Here is a 27188-nt window from a genome sequence, read left to right on the forward strand (position 1 = left end):
CTGAAGCTCAAAGTCTGGGCAAAAGTTTCTTTCTACCCGTGTATCTAATAAATAAATACACTGGAAACTAAGGATCTTATTATGTAAAGAAATACAAAAAATACATCAGCAAAAAAACATTGTACCTACTAATATTAAAATTATAAAATGCATCTAAGGCTGGCCATTCACTTCAAAATAAGATAGTGTGAACATGTTTGAAGTATCACTTGAAAAACTATGAAAAGATGTTTCGCTCAGTTTTTAAATTGTGTGTTTTATTCCAGCAATTTTATATATTTGTGAGTAGAGTCAGACACAGCGTTTGGCCAAGGCAGTTCACAGCATTTGGCCAAGGTGCTGTATCTGTGTAATGTCAGGGAGTTCAGAGCATTTGGCCAAGGTGCTGTATCTGTGTAATGTCAGGGAGTTCAGAGCATTTGGCCAAGGTGCTGTATCTGTGTAATGTCAGGGAGTTCACAGCATTTGGCCAAGGTACTGTCTCTGTAATGCTAGGCAATTCACAGCATTTGGCCAAGGTAGTGTGTCTGCTTAATCTCAGGCAGTTCACAGCATTTGGCCAAGGTGCTGACTGTGTAATCCCAGGCAGTTCACAGCATTTGGCCAAGGTACTGTCTTTGTGTAATCCTAGGCAATTCACAGAGTTTGGCCAAGGTAGTGAATCTGTGTAATCTCAGGGACTTCACAGCATTTGGACAAGTTATTGTGTCTGTTTAATCTCAGGGAGTTCACAGCGTTGGGCCAAGGTGCTGTCTTTGTGTAATCTCAGGGAGTTCACAGTGTTTGGCCAAGGTAGTGAATCTGTGTAATCTCAGGGACTTCACAGCATTTGGACAAGTTATTGTGTCTGTTTAATCTCAGGGAGTTCACAGCGTTGGGCCAAGGTGCTGTCTTTGTGTAATCTCAGGGAGTTCACAGTGTTTGGCCAAGGTAGTGAATCTGTGTAATCTCAGGGACTTCACAGCATTTGGACAAGTTAGGCTACGTTCACATTAGCGTTGTGCGCCGCTGCGTCGGCGACGCAACGCACAACGCATGCAAAAACGCACCAAACCGCACGCAAAAACACTGCGTTTTGCGACGCATGCGTCGTTTTTTGCCGAAATTTGGACGCAAGAAAAATGCAACTTGTTGCGTTTTCTTGGTCCGACGCTTGCGGCAAAAAAGACGCATGCATCGCACAACGCAACAAACAAAAACGCATGCGTCCCCCATGTTAAATATAGGGGCGCATGACGCATGCGTCGCCGCTGCGTCACCCGACGCAAACCCGATGCAAACTAGCATAACGCTAGTGTGAACGTAGCCTTATTGTGTCTGTTTAATCTCAGGGAGTTCACAGCGTTTGGCCAAGGTAGTGAATCTGTGTAATCTCAGGGACTTCACAGCATTTGGACAAGTTATTGTGTCTGTTTAATCTCAGGGAGTTCACAGCGTTTGGCCAAGGTGCTGTCTTTGTGTAATCTCAGGGAGTTCACAGCATTTGGCCAAGCTACCGTGTATCTGAAATCCCAAGCAGTCCTTGCAGCTGTCAGATAAATTATAGGGAAATTAGATTACATATTGTAATATGTAACATAGTAACATAGTAACATAGTTAGTAAGGCCGAAAAAAGACATTTGTCCATCCAGTTCAGCCTATATTCCATCATAATAAATCCCCAGATCTACGTCCTTCTACAGAACCTAATAATTGTATGATACAATATTGTTCTGCTCCAGGAAGACATCCAAGCCTCTCTTGAACCCCTCGACTGAGTTCGCCATCACCACCTCCTCAGGCAAGCAATTCCAGATTCTCACTGCCCTAACAGTAAAGAATCCTCTTCTATGTTGGTGGAAAAACCTTCTCTCCTCCAGACGCAAAGAATGCCCCCTTGTGCCCGTCACCTTCCTTGGTATAAACAGATCCTCAGCGAGATATTTGTATTGTCCCCTTATATACTTATACATGGTTATTAGATCGCCCCTCAGTCGTCTTTTTTCTAGACTAAATAATCCTAATTTCGCTAATCTATCTGGGTATTGTAGTTCTCCCATCCCCTTTATTAATTTTGTTGCCCTCCTTTGTACTCTCTCTAGTTCCATTATATCCTTCCTGAGCACCGGTGCCCAAAACTGGACACAGTACTCCATGTGCGGTCTAACTAGGGATTTGTACAGAGGCAGTATAATGCTCTCATCATGTGTATCCAGACCTCTTTTAATGCACCCCATGATCCTGTTTGCCTTGGCAGCTGCTGCCTGGCACTGGCTGCTCCAGGTAAGTTTATCATTAACTAGGATCCCCAAGTCCTTCTCCCTGTCAGATTTACCCAGTGGTTTCCCGTTCAGTGTGTAATGGTGATATTGATTCCCTTTTCCCATGTGTATAACCTTACATTTATCATTGTTAAACCTCATCTGCCACCTTTCAGCCCAAGTTTCCAACTTATCCAGATTCATCTGTAGCAGAATACTATCTTCTCTTGTATTAACTGCTTTACATAGTTTTGTATCATCTGCAAATATCGATATTTTACTGTGTAAACCTTCTACCAGATCATTAATGAATATGTTGAAGAGAACAGGTCCCAATACTGACCCCTGCGGTACCCCACTGGTCACAGCGACCCAGTTAGAGACTATACCATTTATAACCACCCTCTGCTTTCTATCACTAAGCCAGTTACTAACCCATTTACACACATTTTCCCCCAGACCAAGCATTCTCATTTTGTGTACCAACCTCTTGTGCGGCACGGTATCAAACGCTTTGGAAAAATCGAGATATACCACGTCCAATGACTCACCGTGGTCCAGTCTATAGCTTACCTCTTCATAAAAACTGATTAGATTGGTTTGACAGGAGCGATTTCTCATAAACCCATGCTGATATGGAGTTAAACAGTTATTCTCATTGAGATAATCCAGAATAACATCCCTCAGAAACCCTTCAAATATTTTACCAACAATAGAGGTTAGACTTACTGGCCTATAATTTCCAGGTTCACTTTTAGAGCCCTTTTTGAATATTGGCACCACATTTGCTATGCGCCAGTCCTGCGGAACAGACCCTGTCGCTATAGAGTCACTAAAAATAAGAAATAATGGTTTATCTATTACATTACTTAGTTCTCTTAGTACTCGTGGGTGTATGCCATCCGGACCCGGAGATTTATCTATTTTAATCTTATTTAGCCGGTTTCGCACCTCTTCTTGGGTTAGATTGGTGACCCTTAATATAGGGTTTTCATTGTTTCTTGGGATTTCACCTAGCATTTCATTTTCCACCGTGAATACCGTGGAGAAGAAGGTGTTTAATATGTTAGCTTTTTCCTCGTCATCTACAACCATTCTTTCCTCACTATTTTTTAAGGGGCCTACATTTTCAGTTTTTATTCTTTTACTATTGATATAGTTGAAGAACAGTTTGGGATTAGTTTTACTCTCCTTAGCAATGTGCTTCTCTGTTTCCTTTTTGGCAGCTTTAATTAGTTTTTTAGATAAAGTATTTTTCTCCCTATAGTTTTTTAGAGCTTCAATGGTGCCATCCTGCTTTAGTAGTGCAAATGCTTTCTTTTTACTGTTAATTGCCTGTCTTACTTCTTTGTTTAGCCACATTGGGTTTTTCCTATTTCTAGTCCTTTTATTCCCACAAGGTATAAACCGCTTACACTGCCTATTTAGGATGTTCTTAAACATTTCCCATTTATTATCTGTATTCTCATTTCTGAGGATATTGTCCCAGTCAACCAGATTAAGGGCATCTCTAAGCTGTTCAAACTTTGCCTTCCTAAAGTTCAATGTTTTTGTGACTCCCTGACAAGTCCCCCTAGTGAAAGACAGGTGAAATTGCACAATATTGTGGTCGCTATTTCCTAGATGCCCGACCACCTGCAGATTTGTTATTCTGTCAGGTCTATTAGATAGTATTAGGTCTAAAAGTGCTGCTCCTCTGGTTGGATTCTGCACCAATTGTGAAAGATAATTTTTCTTGGTTATTAGCAGAAACCTGTTGCCTTTATGGGTTTCACAGGTTTCTGTTTCCCAGTTAATATCCGGGTAGTTAAAGTCCCCCATAACCAGGACCTCATTATGGGTTGCAGCTTCATCTATCTGCTTTAGAAGTAGACTTTCCATGCTTTCTGTTATATTTGGGGGTTTGTAACAGACCCCAATGAGAATTTTGTAAAGGCCCCGTCACACATAGCGAGATCGCTAGCGAGATCGCTGCTGAGTCACAAGTTTTGTGACGCAACAGCGATCTCAGTAGCGATCTCGCTATGTGTGACACGTACCAGCGATCAGGCTCCTGCTGTGAGATCGCTGGTCGTGTCGGAATGGCCTGGGCCATTTTTTGATCGTTGAGGTCCCGCTGACATCGTTGAATTGGCGTGTGTGACGCCGATTCAGCGATGTCTTCGCTGGTAACCATGGTAAACATCGGGTAACTAAGCGCAGGGCCACGCTTAGTAACCCGATGTTTACCCTGGTTACCATCCTAAAAGTAAAAAAACAAACGCTACATACTTACCTACCGCTGTCTGTCCTCGGCGCTCTGCTTCTCTGCTCTGGCTGTGAGCGGCGGGCAGCCGGAAAGCAGAGCGGTGACGTCACCGCTCTGCTTTCCGGCCGCTGTGCTCACAGCCAGACCAGAGAAGCAGAGCGCCGAGGACAGACAGCGATAGGTAAGTATGTAGCGTTTTTTTTTTTTTACTTTAACGATGGTAACCAGGGTAAACATCGGGTTACTAAGCGCGGCCCTGCGCTTAGTTACCCGATGTTTACCCTGGTTACCGGGGACCTCGGGATCGTTGGTCGCTGGAGAGCTGTCTGTGTGACAGCTCTCCAGCGACCAAACAGCGACGCTGCAGCGATCCGGATCGTTGTCGGTATCGATGCAGCGTCGCTATGTGTGACGGGGCCTTAAGACCGTGCAAATACCATATGGTCTTTAAAAGTATATAATCAATTTGCGTGCATTTTCCTATAGTCTTTTTGCTGAGAGATTTGTCAAACTCTACAATGAAAAACTTAACATAAAAGCAATTTAAAAACATTTACTACCAGTTTTTTACTGTTTTTTTTAAAACAACAGCTACAGCTAATAGAAAGCATTAGCAGAAAACTTTCTGTCCTCCACGAAGCCCAGCAAGGATTGCAGGAAGACATTAACGCAAATGCATCTCTTGGCCATGAGCTGAAGAATCTGTTGAAAGACATTTGCAAGCCTAATGAGTATGATAAGTTTCTAATCTTTATTGGAGACCTAGACAAGGTGGTCAGCTTACTTTTGTCCCTGTCTGGACGGCTGAGAAGAGTGGAGAGCACCTTGAATTATGAAGACCCAATGCCATCAATGGAAGCAAAGGTACCACCACATTTTAAGAAACATTATTTTGTTATATTAATATTTTTAACAGAATATTAGCACTTCTGGGATAATGTGAAACATATCGAATGCTGAGTACATAAAACCATTGAATACATAATGGAAACAAGTGGAGGAGGGTAAAAAGGAGAGTCAGCTCACTATTGATGTAGCTACAATCCTACAGGGAAGTGCACGGAAAATCCTGGGATCCGGCTGAGGCAAACAAAGAGGAAAAATCCAGCATAGAAGCAGGTGAATAAAATGTCCAATTTTATTGAAGAAATAAATCATATCCATAAAAACATGGTAAGTGCGGTTCTGGCCACAGTGGATACAACCGATGTGTTTCAGCTCCGATGAGCCTTATTCATGGCTGTTAGACAGTGTGAACAAGCATGGCTCTGAGAATAAAAGTTTGTCAGGGCACACACCTGTATCATTCCAATGGGTAGGTACGTTGATGTTAAATTAAGAGTGCAAACACCTGAGGACAGATTAACCCATTACCCACATTAAGTAATAGCACGCAATTTGGAAAGCATCATACAGTTGTGTGAACAGAGACTTAAAAACAGAGCAAATACACATTTAAAAGAAAAACGAAGGGGACAAGGTAGAAGATAATTACATGTTCTATAGCGCAAATAAAAGGGTACCTATAAGCATAAAAAAAATCCCACGTCAATAGATGCAGTGCTTTAATGTATATATCAAAACATTATCATGTATATTGCAGGATGAGAGAAAAAAACAGAAAAACAACTGGCACATCCAAACTAGTGTGAATAGGTGCATACCAGGAGCCGCTACCTCCATACACAATACACAAAAAAGATTGCACTCTATCCTGCCAAAGCATGTCTAATATGAAATACATGAAATATGAATAGCAAAATGGCTTTTGAACATTAGGAAAATATTTGAGAGACGCTTTGCACAGAATTTGATCAAATAGTGTGAGCCCATCAACCATCGTCAAGGTGGTCTCATTAAAACCGATGGGTCCACTAGTTTGGATGTGCCAGTCTTTTTTCTGTCATTTCTATGTTAGCTTACTGACTGAGCACTCCTCCCGTCACCATTTGGTTTTTAATTAATTTAATTTAATTAATCTAATCACACTTGGTTCCGGCCAACCCATATGTAGGCTTTGCTGACAGAGGTGTCCAGATTCACCCAGACATACAGACATTAGCCTTCAGTAAGTGTTCACATTTGGACAGGGAGGTCAGGGACCCATCAGTTTTAATGAGACCACCTTGACGATGGTTGATGGGCTCACACTATTTGATCAAATTCTGTGCAAAGCGTCTCTCAAATATTTTCCTAATGTTCAAAAGCCATTTTGCTATTCATATTTCATGTATTTCATATTAGACATGCTTTGGCAGGATAGAGTGCAGCCTCTTTGTATATTGCAGGATGAGGTCATGTCGTATATTAAGTCCTGTTCGATGGATGTCTTGTGTTTAATATAAATATCCAAAAAGACTGTTCAAAATCTTTCTCCTAAAATCGCCTCCTCTCACTGCATTATGTACCTGTTCAATAGTCAATATTTCACGCAGTTGTGCTTGTTATATCTGAGAGATGTCTGCGAGTGCGCTTTTTTAGGACACCGGTTGTACACCCTACATATTGATTGTTACAAACTGTACATTCAATGAGGTAAATGACTCCTTTGCTGTTGCAATTCAAGAAACTATTTATATTGTCCACTTTGCCAGCTGTTGAAGAAAGGAATGTCTTGGATTTCTGGACATATTTGCAACACAAGCATATATTGTCACCACATTGGAAAAACCCTTTTAGTGTAAGCCAAGTTTCAGCCATGTGTGTTTGTGACTAAAAAGGTTTGGAGACAATATAGAACGGAAGGCCGGGGCTTTACTTGCAACAAATCTAATATCTGTATCTTTTAATATCGCTTGCAATTTGTCATCCTGATTCAATATCGGGATGAATTTTTGAATGATTCGTATTATTTCATTGTACTGCATACTATACTGGGTAGAAAAAGTCACCATTTTCTTATTGCTCGCATTCAAACTTGGTTTACATATGGGATTTGTAGTCCTACAAGGTAAAGGATCATGTAATCAATCAAACTCACTTGTTGTTTGGCTCTAGTGAAACGTGACCTTTTGCATCCTCTGTAACATTCCCACCTCCATTTTTTCTGGAAATAAAATGATCAATAAAAATTTAAAAAACGGAGGAGGGCAGGGTGCAAACATCGTTGTAAGAAGACTCTCACTGAAATTCAAGAAGCAAAGGTAATAAATTCGGTTCAGAATCTATCAAGTTATATTTTGCCTGAAGCGCAAATTTCTCTCCCACAAATCCCATGGATGTCTTCCATACAATCTTGGATGTTAATAAATTTGCTAGGAACTGAACTTTAAAATGTCATTTCTTGCATTCAGTTATGACTGACAAAAACCAGAACAAGACAAGCTATGCAGTATCAGCGAACATTCATTCTTTTATTGAACTTAAATATCTTTGTGATCTTAGAACTTTACAGTCCGAATCAAATACACATACTGAATCCAGGAACAGTTCATTCTCATTAACCCTTTTTTCTATCCTATACAATCTAGGCCCCCTGTTTTAGATCGCTTCCAGGAATTGGTAGAAAAAGAACTTATTGCTTTATAGAATACCTCTAATAAAAATCAATCAAATTTAACCCCATCAGAAAAAGGTATGAATGCTCTCCAAAGTAATACTGACTTATTGTTCTGTCCAGAGGACAAAGGAGGGGCAATACTATTGATCAACGCGGGTCTATATGAGAGTTTAAATTTAGACTTACTTCACAATGAATAGATGTATAGGAAATAGTCTTCGAATCCAAGGTCACTCTTTGAAAATGAACTTAAATCCTTATTGATAGAGGGTGTTCATATGGGGGCGATTAATTAGGATATACAATGCCTGCAAGTAGTATTCAACCCCCTGCAGATTTAGCAGGTTTAATAAGATGCAAATAAGTTAGAGCCTTCAAACTTCAAACAAGAGCAGGATTTATTAACAGATGCATAAATCTTACAAACCAAAAAGTTTTGTTGCTCAGTTAAATTTTTATAAATTTTAAACATAAAAGTGTGGGTCAATTATTATTCAACCCCTAGGTTTAATATTTTGTGGAATAACCTTTGTTTGCAATTACAGCTAATAATCGTCTTTTATAAGACCTGATCAGGCCGGCACAGGTCTCTGGAGTTATCTTGGCCCACTCCTCCATGCAGGTCTTCTCCAAGTTATCTAGGTTCTTTGGGTGTCTCATGTGGACTTTAATCTTGGGCTCCTTCCACAAGTTTTCAATTGGGTTAAGGTCAGGAGACTGACTAGGCCACTGCAACACCTTGATTTCTTGCCTCTTGAACCAGGCCTTGGTTTTCTTGGCTGTGTGCTTTGGGTCGTTGTCTTGTTGGAAGATGAAATGACGACCCATCTTAAGATCCTTGATGGAGGAGCGGAGGTTCTTGGCCAAAATCTCCAGGTAGGCCGTGCTATCCATCTTCCCATGGATGCGGACCAGATGGCCAGGCCCCTTGGCTGAGAAACAGCCCCACAGCATGATGCTGCCACCACCATGCTTGACTGTAGCAATGGTATTCTTGGGGTCGTATGCAGTGCCATCCAGTCTCCAAATGTCACGTGTGTGGTTGGCACCAAAGATCTCGATCTTGGTCTCATCAGACCAGAGAACCTTGAACCAGTCAGTCTCAGAGTCCTCCAAGTAATCATGAGCAAACTGTAGACGAGCCTTGACATGACGCTTTGAAAGTAAAGGTACCTTACGGGCTTGTCTGGAACGGAGACCATTGCGGTGGAGTACATTACTTATGGTATTGACTGAAACCAATGTCCCCACTGCCATGAGATCTTCCCGGAGCTGCTTCCTTGTTATCCTTGGGTTAGCCTTGACTCTTCGGACAAGCCTGGCTTCGGCACGGGAGCAAACTTTCAAAGGCTGTCCAGGCCGTGGAAGGCTAACAGTAGTTCCATAAGCCTTCCACTTCCGGATGATGCTCCCAACAGTGGAGACAGGTAGGCCCAACTCCTTGGAAAGGGTTTTGTACCCCTTGCCAGCCTTGTGACCCTCCACGATCTTGTCTCTGATGGCCTTGGAATGCTCCTTTGTCTTTCCCATGTTGACCATGTATGAGTGCTGTTCACAAGTTTGGGGAGGGTCTTAAATAGTCAGAAAAGGCTGGAAAAAGAGATAATTAATCCAAACATGTGAAGCTCATTGTTCTTTGTGCCTGAACTACTTCTTAATACTTAAGGGGAACCAAACAGAATTCTGGTGGGTTGAGGGGTTGAATAATAAATGACCCTCTGAAAAAACTTTTCACAATTTAAAAAAAAAATAAACAAAGAAATAACATTCTTTTTTTCTGCAGTGCATTTCACACTTCCAGGCTGATCTACAGTCCAAATGTCACAATTAGGGTTGAGCGAAACGGATCGTTCATTTTCAAAAGTTGCCGACTTTTGGCAAAGTCGGGTTTCATGAAACCCGACCCGACCCCTGTGTGGGGTCGGCCATGCGGTACGCAACTTTTGCGCCAAAGTCGCGTTTCAATGACGCAAAAAGCGCCATTCCTCAGCCAATGAAGGTGGATGCAGAGTGTGGGCAGCGTGATGACATAGGTCCTGGTCCCCACCATCTTAGAGAAGGGCATTGCAATGATTGGCTTGCTGTCTGCGGCGTCACAGGGGCTATAAAGGGGTGTTCCCGCCGACCGCCATCTTACTGCTGCTGATCTGAGCTTAGGGAGATGTTGCTGCCGCTTCGTCAGAAGCAGGGATAGCGTTAGGCAGGGTCCATTAACCACCAAACCGCTTGTGCTGTAGCGATTTCCACTGTCCAACACCACCTTCGGTGTGCAGGGACAGTGGAAGCTACATTTTTTTTTTCTCAGCGCTGTAGCTCATTGGGCTGCCCTAGAAGGCTCCCTGATAGCTGCATTGCTGTGTGTACGCCGCTGTGCAAACCAACTGCTTTTTTCAAAGCACAAATCCTGTTGTTCCTTCCTTTCTGCACAGCTATCTTGTTTGTTTGTCCACACTTTTTATTTAATTTGTGCATCAGTCCACTCCTTATTGCTGCCTGCCATACCTGGCTGAGATTACTGCAGGGAGATAGTAATTGTAGGACAGTCCCTGTTTTTTTTTGTTTTTTTTTAATTCTCCCTAAAAAAATAAGTTGTGGGAGATTAAGATTGGCATTTCTGCTAGAGTGCCATCCCTGTGTGTGCCATCTCTCTCACATAGTGGGCCATAGAAAGCCTTTTTATTTTTCTGTTTTTTTTTGTGGGGTTTATAAATTCTCCCTGATAAAAAAAAAAAACAGTGGGAGATTAATATTGGCCTTTGGGCTTGTGTGCCAGTCCTGAGTGTGCCATCTTTCTCTCAAATAGTGGGCCATAGAAAGCCTATTTATTTATTTATTTATTTGGTTTCTAAATTCTCCCTGGAAAAAAAAAAAAAAATCAGTGGGAGATTAATATTGGCCTTTCTGCTTGTGTGCCAGTCTTGACTCCTGGGTGTGCCATCTCTCTCTCTCAAATAGTGGGCCATAGAAAGCCTATTTTTTTTTTTTTGGTTTCTAAATTCTCCCTTAAAAAAATCATTATTTTTTTTTGGTTTCTAAATTCTCCCTGAAAAAATCATTTTTTTAAATTTGTTTTCTAAAGTCTCCCTGTAAAAATAAAAAAAAATCAGTGGGAGATTAATATTGGCCTTTCTGCTTGTGTGCCATTCCTGACTCCTGGGTGTGCCATCTCTGTCTCTCAAATAGTGGGCCATAGAAAGACTCTTTTTTTTTTTTTTTGGTTTCTAAATTCTCCCTGAAAAAATTTAAAAAAATCAGTGGGAGATTAATATTGGCCTTTCTGCTTGTGTGCCAGTCTTGACTCCTGGGTGTGCCATCTCTCTCTCTCAAATAGTGGGCCATAGAAAGCCTATTTTTTTTTTATTTGGTTTCTAAATTCTCCCTGAAAAAAATAAAAAAAATCAGTGGGAGATTAATATTGGCCTTTCTGCTTGTGTGCAAGTCTTGATACCTGGGTGTGCCATCTCTCTCTCAAATAGTGTGCCATAGAAAGCTTTTTTTTTTTTGGTTTCTAAATTCTCCCTGAAAAAATCATTTTTTTTAATTTGGTTTCTAAATTCTCCCTGAAAAAAATCTTTTTTTTTTATTTGGTTTCTAAATTCTCCATGAAAAAATTAAAAAAAAAGTGGGAGATCAATATTGACATTTGTGCTTGAGTGACAGTCCTGCGTGTGTGGCATCTCTCTCATTTGGTGCCACCGAAAACAGAGTGTGTTACATTGTGCCTGATTTTCCTTGCGGTCTCACCCACCTGTAAAGGGATATCTAAATCATACTGAAGTTATAGCTCACCGTGTAAGTTGTTTGACAGCAACAAATACCGTTACTTTGGTTAAGTTTTTAAAACAATGAGGAAGTCTGGTGGAAGAGGTCGTGGCCGTGGGCGTTCATTGTCAGCTGGTAATGATGGTAGTGGTAGTGGAGCATCAGGTGGTCGTGGGAAAAAAAATATTGCACCTAAGTCTGGAGCTGTGGAGCCAGATTCGTCGTCTGGCTACAGAAGGCCTCGAAAGCTCCCTTTTTTGGGAGTAGGAAAACCGCTTTTAATGCCGGAGCAGCAAGAGCAAGTTTTGGCTTACCTTGCTGACTCATAATCTAGCTCTTTTGCCTCCTCTTTTGAAACTGGTAAATGTAAAAGCAGCGCGTCGTTAGTGGATGTTCACGGTCAGGGACAAGCCGCTTCCTTGTCCTCTTCAGCAAAAACAACAACAGAGAAGGATGCAGCAGGCGACACAACGGGTTACTCCATGGAGCTCTTTACACATACCGTCCCTGGCTTAGAAAGTGAAACAGTTAACAGGCCATGCCCATTACAAGTTGAATCTGACATGGAGTGCACTGATGCACAGCCACAGCCAGACTACTATGCTGGTCCTTTGACTCAGACCACAACATTGCCCTTGCAGGGTACTGATCCAGAATCAGACCCTGATGAGACTATGTTGCCCCGTCACAAACGCTCTACCACCGACTTACACGTTGACACAGACGAAGGTGCGCACGAGCTAGAAGAGGAGGTTATAGATGACCCAGTTGTTGACCCCGATTGGCAGCCATTAGGGGAACAGGGTGCAGGCGGCAGTAGTTCTGAAGCGGAGGAGGAGGGGCCGCAGCAGGCATCAACATCGCAACAAGTTCCATCTGCCGGGCCCATGGATGGGACAAAATGCGTGGCAAAGCCAAAACCTGTTGGAGGACAGCGTGGCCATCCGGTTAAAGCTCAGTCTGCAATGCCTGAAAAGGGATCCGAGGTTCGAAAGAGTGCAGTCTGGCATTTTTTTAAACAACATCCAATTGATCAGCGCAAAGTCATCTGTCAAAAATGTTCAACTACCTTAAGCAGAGGTCAGAATCTGAAAAGTCTCAATACAAGTTGCATGCATAGACATTTAATCACCATGCATTTGCAAGCCTGGACTAACTACCAAATGTCCCTTAACCCTGCTGTTCTGTTCGGTCTGGGGAGACCTATTTTGAACTTTGGTATTTTTTGGGGTGTTCAAGATGCGGTTCTGAAACTTGTGGTTGATTGACTTAAATGAGGATGGGTCGGTCGGCCACGGGTTTCAGAGCCGCATCTTGAATATTTTAAAGAATATTGAAGTTCAAAGTCGGTCATTTTTGACCAACAGAACAGCAGGGTTAAGGTTGTAGCACCCTCGGCCAATGAAGCTGGTCAGCAACGCTACATCCCTGCCGTCACTGTAAGGCCACCATTTTCCGCACCACCTGCAGTATCTGAGCAGGTTTCTTTGCCAGGCCAAAGCAGTCAGGGTCAGGGAATCACCAGTTTCGTAGTAGGAAACACTGCATGTAGGGCACCGGCGGAAACAATACCGTCTCCAACCGTCTCTCATTCTGCCATGTCCACCGGCACACCCGCTAGTTCCACGATCTCCAGCTCTCCGGTCCAGCTCACCCTACATGAGACTCTGGTTAGAAAAAGGAAGTACTTATCCTCGCATCTGCGTACACAAGGTTTGAACGCCCACATAGCTAGACTAATCTCGTTAGAGATAATGCCCTACCGGTTAGTTGAAAGCGAAGCTTTCAAAGCCCTGATGGACTACGCTGAACCACGCTACGAGCTACCCAGTCGACACTTCTTTTCGAGAAAAGCCATCCCAATCCTCCACCAGCATGTTAAAGAGTGCATCGTCCATGCACTCAGGCAAGCTGTGAGTACAAAGGTGCACCTGACAACAGATGCATGGACCAGTAGGCATGGCCAGGGATGTTACGTGTCCATCACGGTACACTGGGTGAATGTGGTGGATGCAGGGTCCACAGGGGACATCAATTTCGGGACAGTTCTGCCTAGCCCACGGTCTAGGAAACAGTTGGCTGTAGGTGTTCGCACCCCCTCCTCCTACTCCTTCTCGTCCTTCTGCAGAAGCGAGAGCTCGTCCACAGACCACAGTCGGCAAACCACTCCATCCGCAGCTGCCACTGTTGCACACCAGTTGTCCCATTATGGGCCAGCTACTGGCAACCGTCAGCAGGCTGTATTGGCTATGAAGTGTTTGGGCGACAACAGACACACCGCGGAAGTTCTGTCCGAGTTTTTGCAGACAGAAATGCAGTCGTGGCTGGGCACAGTAGATCTTGAGGCAGGCAAGGTAGTGAGTGATAACGGAAGGAATTTCATGGCTGCCATCTCCCTTTTCCAACTGAAACACATTCATTGCCTGGCTCACACCTTAAACCTGGTGGTGCAGTGCTCCCTGAAAAGTTATCCGGGGTTATCCGGCCTGCTCCTCAAAGTGCGCGGACTTTGCTCACATATCCGCCGTTCGCCCGTACACTCCAGCCGTATGCAGACTTATCAGCGGTCTTTGAACCTTCCCCAGTATCGCCTAATCATAGACGTTGCAACAAGGTGGAACTCAACACTGCACATGCTTCAGAGACTGTGCGAACAGAGGCGGGCTGTTATGTTTTTGTGGGAGGATACACATACACGGGCAGGCAGTAGGATGGCAGACATGGAGTTGTCAGGTGTGCAGTGGTCGAAGTTACAAGACATGTGTCAAGTCCTTCAGTGTTTTGAGGAATGCACACGGCTGGTTAGTGCAGACAACGCCATAATAAGCATGGGCATCCCCCTAATGTGTCTGCTGATGCAAAGTTTGACGCACATAAAGGATCAGGCGTCTGCACCAGAGAAAGAGGAAAGCCTTGATGACAGTCAGCCATTCTCTGGTCAGGGCAGTGTACAGGACGAGGTAGCGGGCGAAGACGAGGAGGATGATGGGGATGAGTATATTTTTAATGAGGAAGCTTTTCCGGGGCCACTGGAAATTAGTGGCGTGGCAAGGCCGGGTTCTGGTTTTTTGAGGGACACAAGTGATGTAGATTTGCCTGAAACTGCCCCTCAACCAAGCACAACCGCAGATTTGACAACTGGAACTTTGGCACACATGGCGGATTATGCCTTACGTATCCTCAAAAGGGACACACGCATTACGAAAATGATGAACGATGACGATTACTGGTTGGCCTGCCTCCTTGATCCTCGCTATAAAGGCAAATTGCAATATATTATGCCACATGAGAACTTGGAACTAATATTAGCAACCAAACAGTCAACTCTTGTTGACCGTTTGCTTCAGGCATTCCCAGCACACAGCGCCCGTGATCGTTCTCACACGAGCTGCAGGGGGCAGCAGACCAGAAGTGTTAGAGGTGCAGAAATCAGAAGTTGCGTTGGACAGAGGGGTTTTCTGACCAGGTTGTGGAGTGATTTTGCTATGACCGCAGACAGGACAGGTACTGCTGCATCAATTCAAAGTGACAGGAGACAACATTTGTCCAGTATGGTTACTAACTATTTTTCATCCCTTATCGATGTTCTACCTCAACCGTCATTCCCATTTGATTACTGGGCATCCAAATTAGACACCTGGCCAGAATTGGCAGAATATGCATTGCAGGACCTTGCTTGCTTGGCAGCTAGTGTCCTATCAGAAAGAGTAATCAGTGCTGCAGGTTCAATATTAACCGAAAAAAGGACTTGTCTGGCTACACAAAATGTTGATGATCTAACCTTCATTAAAATGAACCACAACTGGATTTCGAATTCTTTTGCCCCACCTTGCCCGGCCGACACCTAGCTTTCCTATGAAAAGGTATTGCCTGTGGACTACTCTGAATGACTTTACCAATCTCGTAATTTGCAGCAGCTGATTGTCCAGCATACGACATGTTTACACCTCCCTAAATGGCCAAACTCCCCACACGGGGCCGTGGTATCGCCACTTGGCGCAAGCACCTGTGAGAGTGCTGTTTGTCTGAAGAGGTGGGTGTGCCCACTTTTGGTCGACGGCACTGCCACTGGGTCCCTCATAGTACAATAAAGTGTCTCTGGCGGTGGTGGTGCGCACCCATTGTCAGACACACTGTTGTAACATGAGGGGCCCTGGGCCTATACAGCCGGCCACAAGAGAGTTCCCCCACCCCCAGCTCAAACATTGCTCTACCACTTGCACAATTATCTCTCACAGTTCCACCAATGTTTAGTCTATGCGCTGACATCCGTAAATTCCTGCTACTGACAATACCATTGTGTTGACATGTATGATGGTACTTAACATAGTCAGGGGCAGTGTCCTATATTTACCCAAGTAAATACTTTGTGCCAAATTACTAGGTCTGAAACTACGCAGAGGCGCCCACCCCTGTACCTAATGATTGCACCCTTTTGTGTTTTCGTTTTGTTGTAATGCGACACATTAACATGTATGTATTGTTTGGGACTACTAACTGGCAGACACTCATTACAATCGGCCTCCGCTGACAACACCAATGCTGCCTGTGTACCCCTGCCAGAGAATTCAAAGTGCCTACAGCCCAATTTTATTATGTTAGGCCTTCGAAGCCTGTCTGCCGTCCCTCCTTCCACTAGGCCTCCACTGACCAGACCACTGCTGCCCGTGTACCCCTGGAACCAATTATAAAGTGCCTACAGCCCAATTTTATTATGTTAGGCCTTCGAAGCCTGTCTGCGGTCCCTCCTTCCACTAGGCCTCCACTGACCTGTCTATTGCTGCCTGTGTACCCCTGGAACCAATTATAAAGTGCCTACAACCCAATTTTATTATGTTAGGCCTTCAAAGCCTGTCTGCGGTCCCTCCTTCCACTAGGCCTCCACTGACCTGTCTACTGCTGCCCATGTACCCCTGGAACCAATCATAAAGTGCCTACAGCCCAATTTTATTATGTTAGGCCTTCAAGGCCTGTCTGCGGTCCCTCCTTCCACTAGGCCTCCACTGACCTGTCTACTGCTGCCCGTGTACCCCTGGAACCAATTATAAAGTGCCTACAGCCCAATTTTATTATGTTAGGCCTTCGAAGCCTGTCTGCGGTCCCTCCTTCCACTAGGCCTCCACTGACCTGTCTACTGCTGCCCATGTACCCCTGGAAGCAATCATAAAGTGCCTACAGCCCAATTTTATTATGTTAGGCCTTCAAAGCCTGTCTGCGGTCCCTCCTTCCACTAGGCCTCCACTGACCTGTCTACTGCTGCCCATGTACCCCTGGAACCAATCATGAACTGCCTACAGCCCAATTTTATTATGTTAGGCCTTCAAAGCCTGTCTGCAGTCCCTCCTTCCACTAGGCCTCCCCTGACCTGTCTACTGCTGCCCATGTACCCCTGGAACCAATTATAAAGTGCCTACAACCCAATTTTATTATGTTAGGCCTTCAAAGCCTGTCTGCGGTCCCTCCTTCCACTAGGCCTCCACTGACCTGTCTACTGCTGCCCGTGTACCCCTGGAACCAATTATAAAGTGCCTACAGCCCAATTTTATTATGTTAGGCCTTCGAAGCCTGTCTGCGGTCCCTCCTTCCACTAGGCCTCCACTGACCTGTCTACTGCTGCCCATGTACCCCTGGAACCAATCATAAAGTGCCTACAGCCCAATTTTATTATGTTAGGCCTTCAAAGCCTGTCTGCGGTCCCTCCTTCCACTAGGCCTCCACTGACCTGTCTACTGCTGCCCATGTACCCCTGGAACCAATCATAAAGTGCCTACAGCCCAATTTTATTATGTTAGGCCTTCAAAGCCTGTCTGCGGTCCCTCCTTCCACTAGGCCTCCACTGAGCTGTCTATACTGCTGCCCGTGTACCTCTGGAACCAATTATAAAGTGCCTACTGTTGTGAATTCTGTTGTCGAGCTCCCTCCTGTGGTCATGAATGGTACTTCGGCTGGTTCTGTCCATGGACTTTCTCTGGTGCCTGTGGGTGTTTCTGAGTTTCCTTCCACAGGTGACAAGGCTAATTCGTTAGTGGACTGCTCTATTTAACTCCACTTAGATCTTTGTCCCAGGCCAGCTGTCAATGTTGTACTATGGCTCTAGTTCGCTCCTGGATCGTTCTGAGTTCCTGTTGCTCCAGCAGAAGCTAAGTTCCTCTGTGCTATTTTGCTTGTTTGCTATTTTTTCTGTCCAGCTTGCTTTTGTCAATATTTTGCTTGCTGGAAGCTCTGGGACGCAGAGGGGCAGCCCCCGCACCGTGAGTCGGTGCGGAGGGTATTTTTCCCTGCACTCTCTGCGTGGTCTTTTGTAGGTTTTTGTGCTGACTGCAAAGTAACCTTTCCTATCCTCGGTCTGTTCAGTAAGTCGGGCCTCACTTTGCTAAATCTATTTCATCTCTGTGTTTGTGTTTTCATCTTACTCACAGTCATTATATGTGTGGGGCTGCCTTTTCTTTAGGGGAATTTCTCTGAGGCAAGGTAGGCTTTATTTTTCTATCTTCAGGGCTAGCTAGTTTCTTAGGCTGTGCCGAGTTGCATAGGGAGCGTTAGGCGCAATCCACGGCTATTTCTAGTGTGTTTGATAGGTTTAGGGATTGCGGTCAGCAGAGTTCCCACGTCCCAGAGCTCGTCCTTATTATCAGTAACTATCAGGTCATTCTGTGTGCTTTTGACCACCAGGTCCATTATTTGTCCTAACCACCGGATCATAATAGTACAGCTGGCCAAATGTATTGATGCATCTCAATAGAGGGATAAGAGAAGCTCTGAGACCATTTTTTTTTCTTTGCAGCGTGTTCTGTCTCACTTTTCCCCTTTACCTCTGGGTGGTTCAGAACACAGGTGTAGACATGGACATTCAAGGTCTGTCCTCTTGGATGGATAATCTCACTACAAGGGTACAAAACATTCAAGATTTTGTGCTTCAGAATCCGATGTTAGAGCCTAGGATTCCTATTCCTGATTTATTTTTTGGTGATAGATCTAAGTTCTTGAATTTCAAAAATAATTGTAAATTGTTTCTAGCTTTGAAACCTCGCTCCTCAGGTGATCCTGTTCAACAGGTAAGGATCATTATTTCTTTGTTACGTGGCGACCCTCAAGACTGGGCATTTTCCCTTGCGCCAGGAGATCCGACATTGCGTGATGTGGATGCGTTTTTCCTGGCGCTTGGATTGCTTTATGACGAACCTAATTCAGTGGATCAGGCAGAGAAAATCTTGCTGGCTCTGTGTCAGGGTCAGGATGAAGCAGAGTTATATTGTCAGAAGTTTAGAAAGTGGTCTGTGCTCACTCAGTGGAATGAATGTGCCCTGGCAGCAATCTTCAGAAAGGGTCTCTCTGAAGCCCTTAAAGATGTCATGGTGGGATTTCCCATGCCTGCTGGTCTGAATGAGTCTATGTCTTTGGCTATTCAGATCGATCGGCGCTTGCGTGAGCGTAAAACTGTGCACCATTTGGCGGTACTATCTGAGCATGGGCCTGAGCCTATGCAGTGTGATAGGACTTTGACCAGAGCTGAACGGCAGGAACACAGACGTCGGAATGGGCTGTGTTTTTACTGTGGTGATTCCACTCATGCTATCTCCGATTGTCCTAAGCATGCTAAGCGGTTCGCTAGGTCTGCCACCATTGGTACGGTACAGTCTAAATTTCTATTGTCCGTTACTCTGATTTGTTCTTTGTCATCCTACTCTGTTATGGCATTTGTGGATTCAGGCGCTGCCCTGAATTTGATGGACTTGGAGTATGCTAGGCGCTGTGGTTTTTTCTTGGAGCCCTGTGTCTTGGAGCCCTTGCAGCATCCTGTTCCATTGAGAGGTATTGATGCTACGCCTTTGGCCAAGAATAAGCCTCAGTACTGGACCAAATTGACCATGTGCATGGCTCCTGCACATCAGGAGGATATCCGTTTTTTGGTGTTACATAATCTGCATGATGTGGTCGTTTTAGGGTTACCATGGCTACAGGTCCATAATCCAGTATTGGACTGGAAATCTATGTCTGTGTCCAGCTGGGGTTGCCAGGGGGTACATGGTGATGTTCCGTTTTTGTCAATTTCGTCTTCTACTCCTTCTGAAGTTCCGGAGTTTTTGTCGGATTATCGGGATGTATTTGATGAGCCCAAAGCCAGTGCCCTACCTCCTCATAGGGATTGCGATTGTGCAATTAATTTGATTCCTGGTAGTAAGTTTCCTAAGGGCCGATTGTTCAATTTATCTCTGCCAGAACACGCCGCTATGCGGAGTTATATAAAGGAATCCTTGGAGAAAGGCCATATTCGCCCATCGTCATCACCGTTGGGAGCAGGGTTCTTTTTTGTGGCCAAGAAGGATGGTTCTTTGAGACCTTGTATTGATTACCGCCTTCTTAATAAAATTACAGTCAAATTTCAGTATCCTTTGCCGTTGCTGTCTGACTTGTTTGCTCGTATTAAAGGGGCTAGTTGGTTTACCAAGATAGACCTTCGTGGGGCGTATAATCTTGTGCGTATTAAACGGGACGATGAATGGAAAACAGCATTTAACACGCCCGAGGGCCATTTTGAGTACCTGGTGATGCCATTCGGGCTTTCCAATGCTCCATCAGTATTTCAGCCCCCCAAATATAATGACTGTGAGTAAGATGAAAACACAAACACAGAGATGAAATAGATTTAGCAAAGTGAGGCCCGACCTACTGAACAGACCGAGGATAGGAAAGGTTACTTTGCAGTCAGCACAAAAACCTACAAAAGACCACGCAGAGAGTGCCGCACCCTCCGCACCGACTCACGGTGCAGGGGCCGCCCCTCTGCGTCCCAGAGCTTCCAGCAAGCAAAATATTGACAAAAGCAAGCTGGACAGAAAAAATAGCAAACAAGCAAAATAGCACAGAGGAACTTAGCTTCTGCTGGAGCAACAGGAACTCAGAACGATCCAGGAGCGAACTAGAGCCATAGTACAACATTGACAGCTGGCCTGGGACAAAGATCTAAGTGGAGTTAAATAGAGCAGTCCACTAACGAATTAGCCTTGTCACCTGTGGAAGGAAACTCAGAAACACCCACAGGCACCAGAGAAAGTCCATGGACAGAACCAGCCGAAGTACCATTCATGACCACAGGAGGGAGCTCGACAACAGAATTCACAGCAGCCTACAGCCCAATTTTATTATGTTAGACCTTAGAAGCCTGTCTGCGGTCCCTCCTTCCACTAGGCCTTCACTGGCCTGTCTACTGCTGCCCGTGTACCCCTGGAACCAATTATAAAGTGCCTACAGCCCAATTTTATTATGTTACGCCTTCGAAGCCTGTCTGCAGGCCCTCCTTCCACTAGGCCTCCACTGACCTGTCTACTGCTGCCCATGTACCCCTGGAACCAATCATAAAGTGCCTGCAGCCCAATTTTATTATGTTAGGCCTTCAAAGCCTGTCTGCGGTCCCTCCTTCCACTAGGCCTCCTCTGACCTGTCTACTGCTGCCCATGTACCCCTGGAACCAATCATAAAGTGCCTACAGCCCAATTTTATTATGTTAGGCCTTCAAAGCCTGTCTGCGGTCCCTCCTTCCACTAGGCCTCCACTGACCTGTCTACTGCTGCCCGTGTACCTCTGGAACCAATTATAAAGTGCCTACAGACCAATTTTATTATGTTAGGCCTTCGAAGCCTGTCTGCGGTCCCTCCTTCCACTAGGCCTCAACTGACCTGTCTACTGCTGCCCGTGTACCCCTGGAACCAATTATAAAGTGCCTACAGCCCAATTTTATTATGTTAGGCCTTCAAAGCCTGTCTGCGGTCCCTCCTTCCACTAGGCCTCCATTGACCTGTCTACTGCTGCCCATGTACCCCTGGAACCAATCATAAAGTGCCTACAGCCCAATTTTATTATGTTAGGCCTTCAAAGCCTGTCTGCGGGCCCTCCTTCCAATAGTTCTCCACTGACCAGACCAATGCTGGCCGTGTACCCCTGGAACCCAGCTGAAAGAGCATGGAGCCTAATTTTTTTCTTTGTTTTATATTTATAAAGCCCAGATGAACTACTCTGTACCACGGTTCAAGCTACCCAGTCGTCACTTCTTTTGCGAGAAAAGCCATCCCAGCCCTCCACCGGCATGAAAAATTCTGCATTGTCATAGCACTCAGGCAATCAAACAGTAGAAAGGTGCACCTGACCTGACAAGAGACGCATGGACCAGTAGGCATGTCCACAAAAAGTTACGTGTCCATTACGGCGCACTGGGTTAATGTGTTGGATGCATGGTCCACAGGGGACAGCCTACTACGCCTGTTTGTGGTCCCTCCTTCCAATACTCCTCCACTGACCACACCACTGCTGCCCGTATACCCCTGGAACCTATTTTTAATAGTAGGCGTACAAAGTCTGTCTGCGGTCCATAATTGAAATAGTCCTCCACTGACCAGACCAATGCTGCCTGTGTAACCCTGTAACCTTTTTTAAACTGCATTGAGCCACATTTTTTGTTTAAGGCCTACTACCTGTGTCTGTCAGCGCCACTCAATACAGCTGTCCTCCTTTGAAAAAAGCTGAGTGTCAATAGTCTGGTTTTCAGCCTCTAGGAATGTGAAAACTGCATTGGGGCTACTACTTCGGTATTGCCTACTAACGGTGTCTGCCGCTCCAAGGTGTTCCCCAGGTTTCCTCGCCATTGCTTCAATCTTCTGACTCTCGTTTAGTAGTTGTTGCAAACTACACCGCATTAGGCCTACAAATTGGGTATGGGGTGTAGAGACGGTGTGTTCCACTCCAAGGTGTTCCCCAGGTTTCGTCTACATTGCTTCGGTCTTCCGACTCTCGTTTAGTAGTTGTTGCAAACTACACCGCATTAGGCCTACAAATTGGGTATGGGGTGTAGAGACGGTGTGTTCCACTCCAAGGTGTTCCCCAGGTTTCGTCTACATTGCTTCGGTCTTCCGACTCTCGTTTAGTAGTTGTAGAAAACTACACTGCATTAGGCCTACAAATTGGGTATGGGGTGTAGAGACGGTGTGTTCCACTCCAAGGTGTTCCCCAGGTTTCCTCTCCATTGCTTCGGTCTTCCGACTCTCGTTTAGTAGTTGTTGCAAACTACACTGCATTAGGCCTACAAATTGGGTATGGGGTGTAGAGACGGTGTGTTCCACTCCAAGGTGTTCCCCAGGTTTCCTCTCCATTGCTTCGGTCTTCCGACTCTCGTTTAGTAGTTGTTGCAAACTACACTGCATTAGGCCTACAAATTGAGTATGGGGTGTAGAGACGGTGTGTTCCACTCCAAGGTGTTCCCCAGGTTTCCTCGCCATTGCTTCGGTCTTCCGACTCTCGTTTAGTAGTTGTTGCAAACTACATTGCATTAGGCCTACAAATTGGGTATGGGGTGTAGAGACGGTGTGTTCCACTCCAAGGTGTTCCCCAGGTTTCCTCGCCATTGCTTCGGTCTTCCGACTCTCGTTTAGTAGTTGTAGAAAACTACACTGCATTAGGCCTACAAATTGGGTATGGGGTGTAGAGACGGTGTGTTCCACTCCAAGGTGTTCCCCAGGTTTCCTCGCCATTGCTTCGGTCTTCTGACTCTCGTTTAGTAGTTGTAGAAAACTACACTGCATTAGGCCTACTAGTTGGGTTGGAGCCTTCTATCTGTGCCTGCCGCTCCTTGCTGTTCTCCTACAGTGAACAAAGCTGTGCCGCCTGTTTACTACTCTTGCCAATTTTGAACTGCATTTAGACTACTTACAGATTTGGGCCTACTCTCTGTGTCAGCCTCTCATTCCAGTTGTCCTCCACTGAACAAAACAATGCCCCCTGGTTAGTCCTGTTACCAATTTTGAACTGCATTTAGCCCACTTTATTCTTTGGGCCTATATCTGTGTTTCCTCCTCATCCTGCCCATTGCCCAGCCAGTGATAGATGAGTCTGCTGGTACATTGACCCATAACGCAACATTCCCCGTGCACGCTAGACTGCAAGATTGTGACCCTGCTGAAAGTCAGGTCCCCCTTCCCGCATACCATACCACATTACACGGGGACAAAGAGGAAGGTGCAGATGAAGGTGCAGGTTCCTTCATCAGGTAGGTGGGAGGAATACTCGTTGGCGACGTCACTGGCACAGGGCCTCTCATAGTATGCAAAAGTGTTGCTGCCGGTGGGAGGCGCCCCCGCCGTGCAAACATACCGCTGTACTTTGAGGGGCCCTGTGCCAGTGCCAATGCCAACGAGTGGGCCCCCCCTGCTTGCTCAGGATCACAGCACTTGCAAAGTTGAAATACTTACCTCTCCCTGCTCCACTGCCGTGACGTGGTCCAGATGTCCTTGGCCCACTAATTGCTTGAACCAGCCCTACCCCCCACACTTTAGCCAAATGACCCCCAATTTCAAATGCCTTACAATTATTATAAGCTAAATTATGATTGACAAGCTTCAGTAGCAAGAATGGATGTTTTTGCCAATACAATGGGCTCTGTACATGTTTTCCTGGCCTCTACTCACTGCCGACTATGCTCCCCCATTGACTTGCATTGGGTTTCGTGTTTCGGTCGATCCCCGACTTTACGCGATAATCGGCCGATTCCACTCGACTCGACTTTTGAGATAGTCGGGTTTCGCGAAACCCGGCTCGACTCTAAAAAGGTCAAGGTCGCTCAACTCTAGTCACAATGCCAAGTTAATTCCAAATGTGTAAACCTGCTAAATCTGCAGGGGGTTGAATACTACTTGTAGGCACTGTAAGTGAATACCTGTATGTTTGTAACCTAGTTGCTCCTATCTGACAATGTAGTTGGTTTATACCCTTCCATCCCACACAACATAGCAATTGACTGTTTATCATATTTTTTTACAGAAATATAGCCCATAATCAGGTGCCACTCAGGATTTTCTTGTTATATCTATGCTTTTTGTTTTGAAACATAACGTTTTCTGCTTAATAACCTATTTTTTTGCAGTTACAGGGTATACGTATGGGCAGGAAATTCTTGCCTTCACTTTAAAACATTGTTATGGCTATTTGGGAGGGGAAATTTATATTCAGTGACAATAGGTTTTTGCCAGTATATTATTTGGTTTCATCGTTATATAGAAGACTTATTATTCATCAGGTGAGGTCCAAAATAATTGATCAAAGAATTTTTGGAATATATTAATTGCAATACTTTTAATTTAAAATTCACATATTTACACCATGAGTATACAATTAATTTTTTGGATGTTTGGTTATAAGGTGATAACAGTGCAGGCAAAATTATAGTATCACCCTATCGCAAACCCACAGATTGTAACTCAATTCTCATCTAGCACATGTGATCAGGAATATTCTGAAGGGAGAAGTGATCAGATTAAGACAGAACTGCTCATTGGATTCTGATTTAAATAAAGACAGCGAATACTTGGAATTGATTGGCCAACAGAGGATACAACAGGTCACTTTTGACTAGAGCCAAACAACAAGTGAGTTTGATTGATGACATGATTTACTGTATCCTTTACCATGTAGTACTACAAATCCCTTATGTAAACCATGTTTTAATGCAAACAGTAATAAGGAAATGGTGACTATTTCTACCAAATATAGTATGCGGTACCATGAAATAATGCAAATTGTTAAAAAATTCATCCCGATATTGAATAAGATGACAAATTGCAAGAGATATTAAAAGATACAGATATTAGATTTGTTGAAAGTAAAGCCCCGACTTTCCGTTCTATATTGTCTCCAAGCCTTTTTAGTCACAGTCAAACACACATGGTTGAAACTTGGCTTACACTAAAAGGGTTTTTCCAATGTAACAATATACAGTTGTGGCCAAAAGTATTGACACCCCTGCAATTCTGTCAGATAATACTCAGTTTCTTCCTGAAAATGATTGCAATCACAAATTCTTTGTTATTATTATCTTCATTTAATTTGTCTTAAATGAAAAAACACAAAAAGAATTGTCCTAAAGCCAAATTGGATATAATTCCACACCAAACATAAAAAAGGGGTAGACAAAAGTATTGGCACTGTTTGAAAAATCATGTGATGCTTCTCTAATTTGTGTACGGTAATTAACAGCACCTGTAACTTACCTGTGGCACCTAACAGGTGTTGGCAATAACTAAATCACACTTGCAGCCAGTTGACATGGATTAAAGTTGACTCAACCTCTGTCCTGTGTCCTTGTGTGTACCACATTGAGCATGGAGAAAAGAAAGAAGACCAAAGAACTGTCTGAGGACTTGAGAAACCAAATTGTGAGGAAGCATGAGCAATCTCAAGGCAACAAGTCCATCTCCAAAGACCTGAATGTTCCTGTGTCTACCGTGCGCAGTGCCATCAAGAAGTTTAAAGCCCATGGCACTGTGGCTAACCTCCCTAGATGTGGACGGAAAAGAAAAATTTGAAAAGAGATTTCAACTCTAGATTGTGCGGATGTTGGATAAAGAACCTCGACTAACATCCAAACAAGTTCAAGCTGCCCTGCAGTCCGAGGATACAACAGTGTCAACCCGTACTATCCGTCGGCGACTGAATGAAAAGGGACTGTATGGTAGAAGACCCAGGAAGACCCCACTTCTTACCCAGAGACATAAAAAAGCCAGGCTGGAGTTTGCCAAAACCTACCTGAAAAAGCCTAAAACGTTTTGGAAGAATGTTCTCTGGTCAGATGAGACAAAAGTAGAGCTTTTTGGGCAAAGGCATCAGCATAGAGTTTACAGGAGAAAAAAAGAGGCATTCAAAGAAAAGTCAAACATGGTGGAGGTTCCCTGATGTGTTGGGGTTGCTTTGCTGCCTCTGGCACTGGACTGCTTGACCGTGTGCATGGCTTTATGAAGTCTGAAGACTACCAACAAATTTTGCAAGAGAAATGAGGAAAAGGAGTTTCACAGGTATAACAATATAAATTTATTTAAATATACAAGAAGATCATAAACCGTATCAAAAAAATAAACTACACATATTTTACAAGGATTAAATACAAGTGCATAAGGGTGATTTGAGGAAACAGGTGTCCACTGGTGTGCTTTGCCCAAAGAGTTAACCAGTCTGACAAAGTCAGCTCACTGGTGGTATCAAAGCTGCAAGTCACCGCCGTAAATAGTAATTTACTAGTCAAATACATTAATTGTGCAAAGCTTACCGCTATAGTACAGGGCAATATTGCACACCGGACTGGAACCAGGATAAAACTGGAGACCCCCAAAATTTTGCAGCATAATGTAGGGCCCAGTGTGAGAAAGCTGAGTTTCCCTCAGAGGTCATGGGTCTTCCAGCAGGACAATGACCCAAAACACACTTCAAAAAGCACTAAAAAATGGTTTGAGAGAAAGCACTGGTCTCCAGTGCTCCAGTGGTTTTAAAGTGGCCAGCAATAAGTCCAGACCTGAATCCCATAGAACACCTGTGGAGAGATCTAAAAATGGCAGTTTAGAGAAGGCACCCTTCAAATATCTGGGACCTGGAGCAGTTTGCCAAAGAAGAATGGTCTAAGAT

General features: G+C 44.4%; 1 protein-coding gene across 3 annotated transcripts in view; it reads left to right on the plus strand.

Annotated features, from left to right (window-relative positions):
* Window positions 1–27188, plus strand: part of LOC138642334 (protein Shroom4-like) — a 1359201-nt gene that overhangs the window by 1317552 nt on the left and 14461 nt on the right. For 2 of the 3 annotated variants that reach the window (XM_069730433.1, XM_069730434.1), the window contains one exon: window positions 5081–5353. The exons of the other annotated variant lie outside the window; for it this stretch is intronic. In XM_069730433.1, coding sequence (XP_069586534.1) covers window positions 5081–5353 — 273 coding nt within the window. The remainder of the gene's footprint in view (window positions 1–5080; window positions 5354–27188) is intronic. 3 annotated transcript variants of the gene reach the window in all.

The sequence above is a fragment of the Ranitomeya imitator genome, chromosome 6, assembly GCF_032444005.1.
Source record: "Ranitomeya imitator isolate aRanImi1 chromosome 6, aRanImi1.pri, whole genome shotgun sequence".
NCBI lineage: Eukaryota > Metazoa > Chordata > Amphibia > Anura > Dendrobatidae > Ranitomeya > Ranitomeya imitator.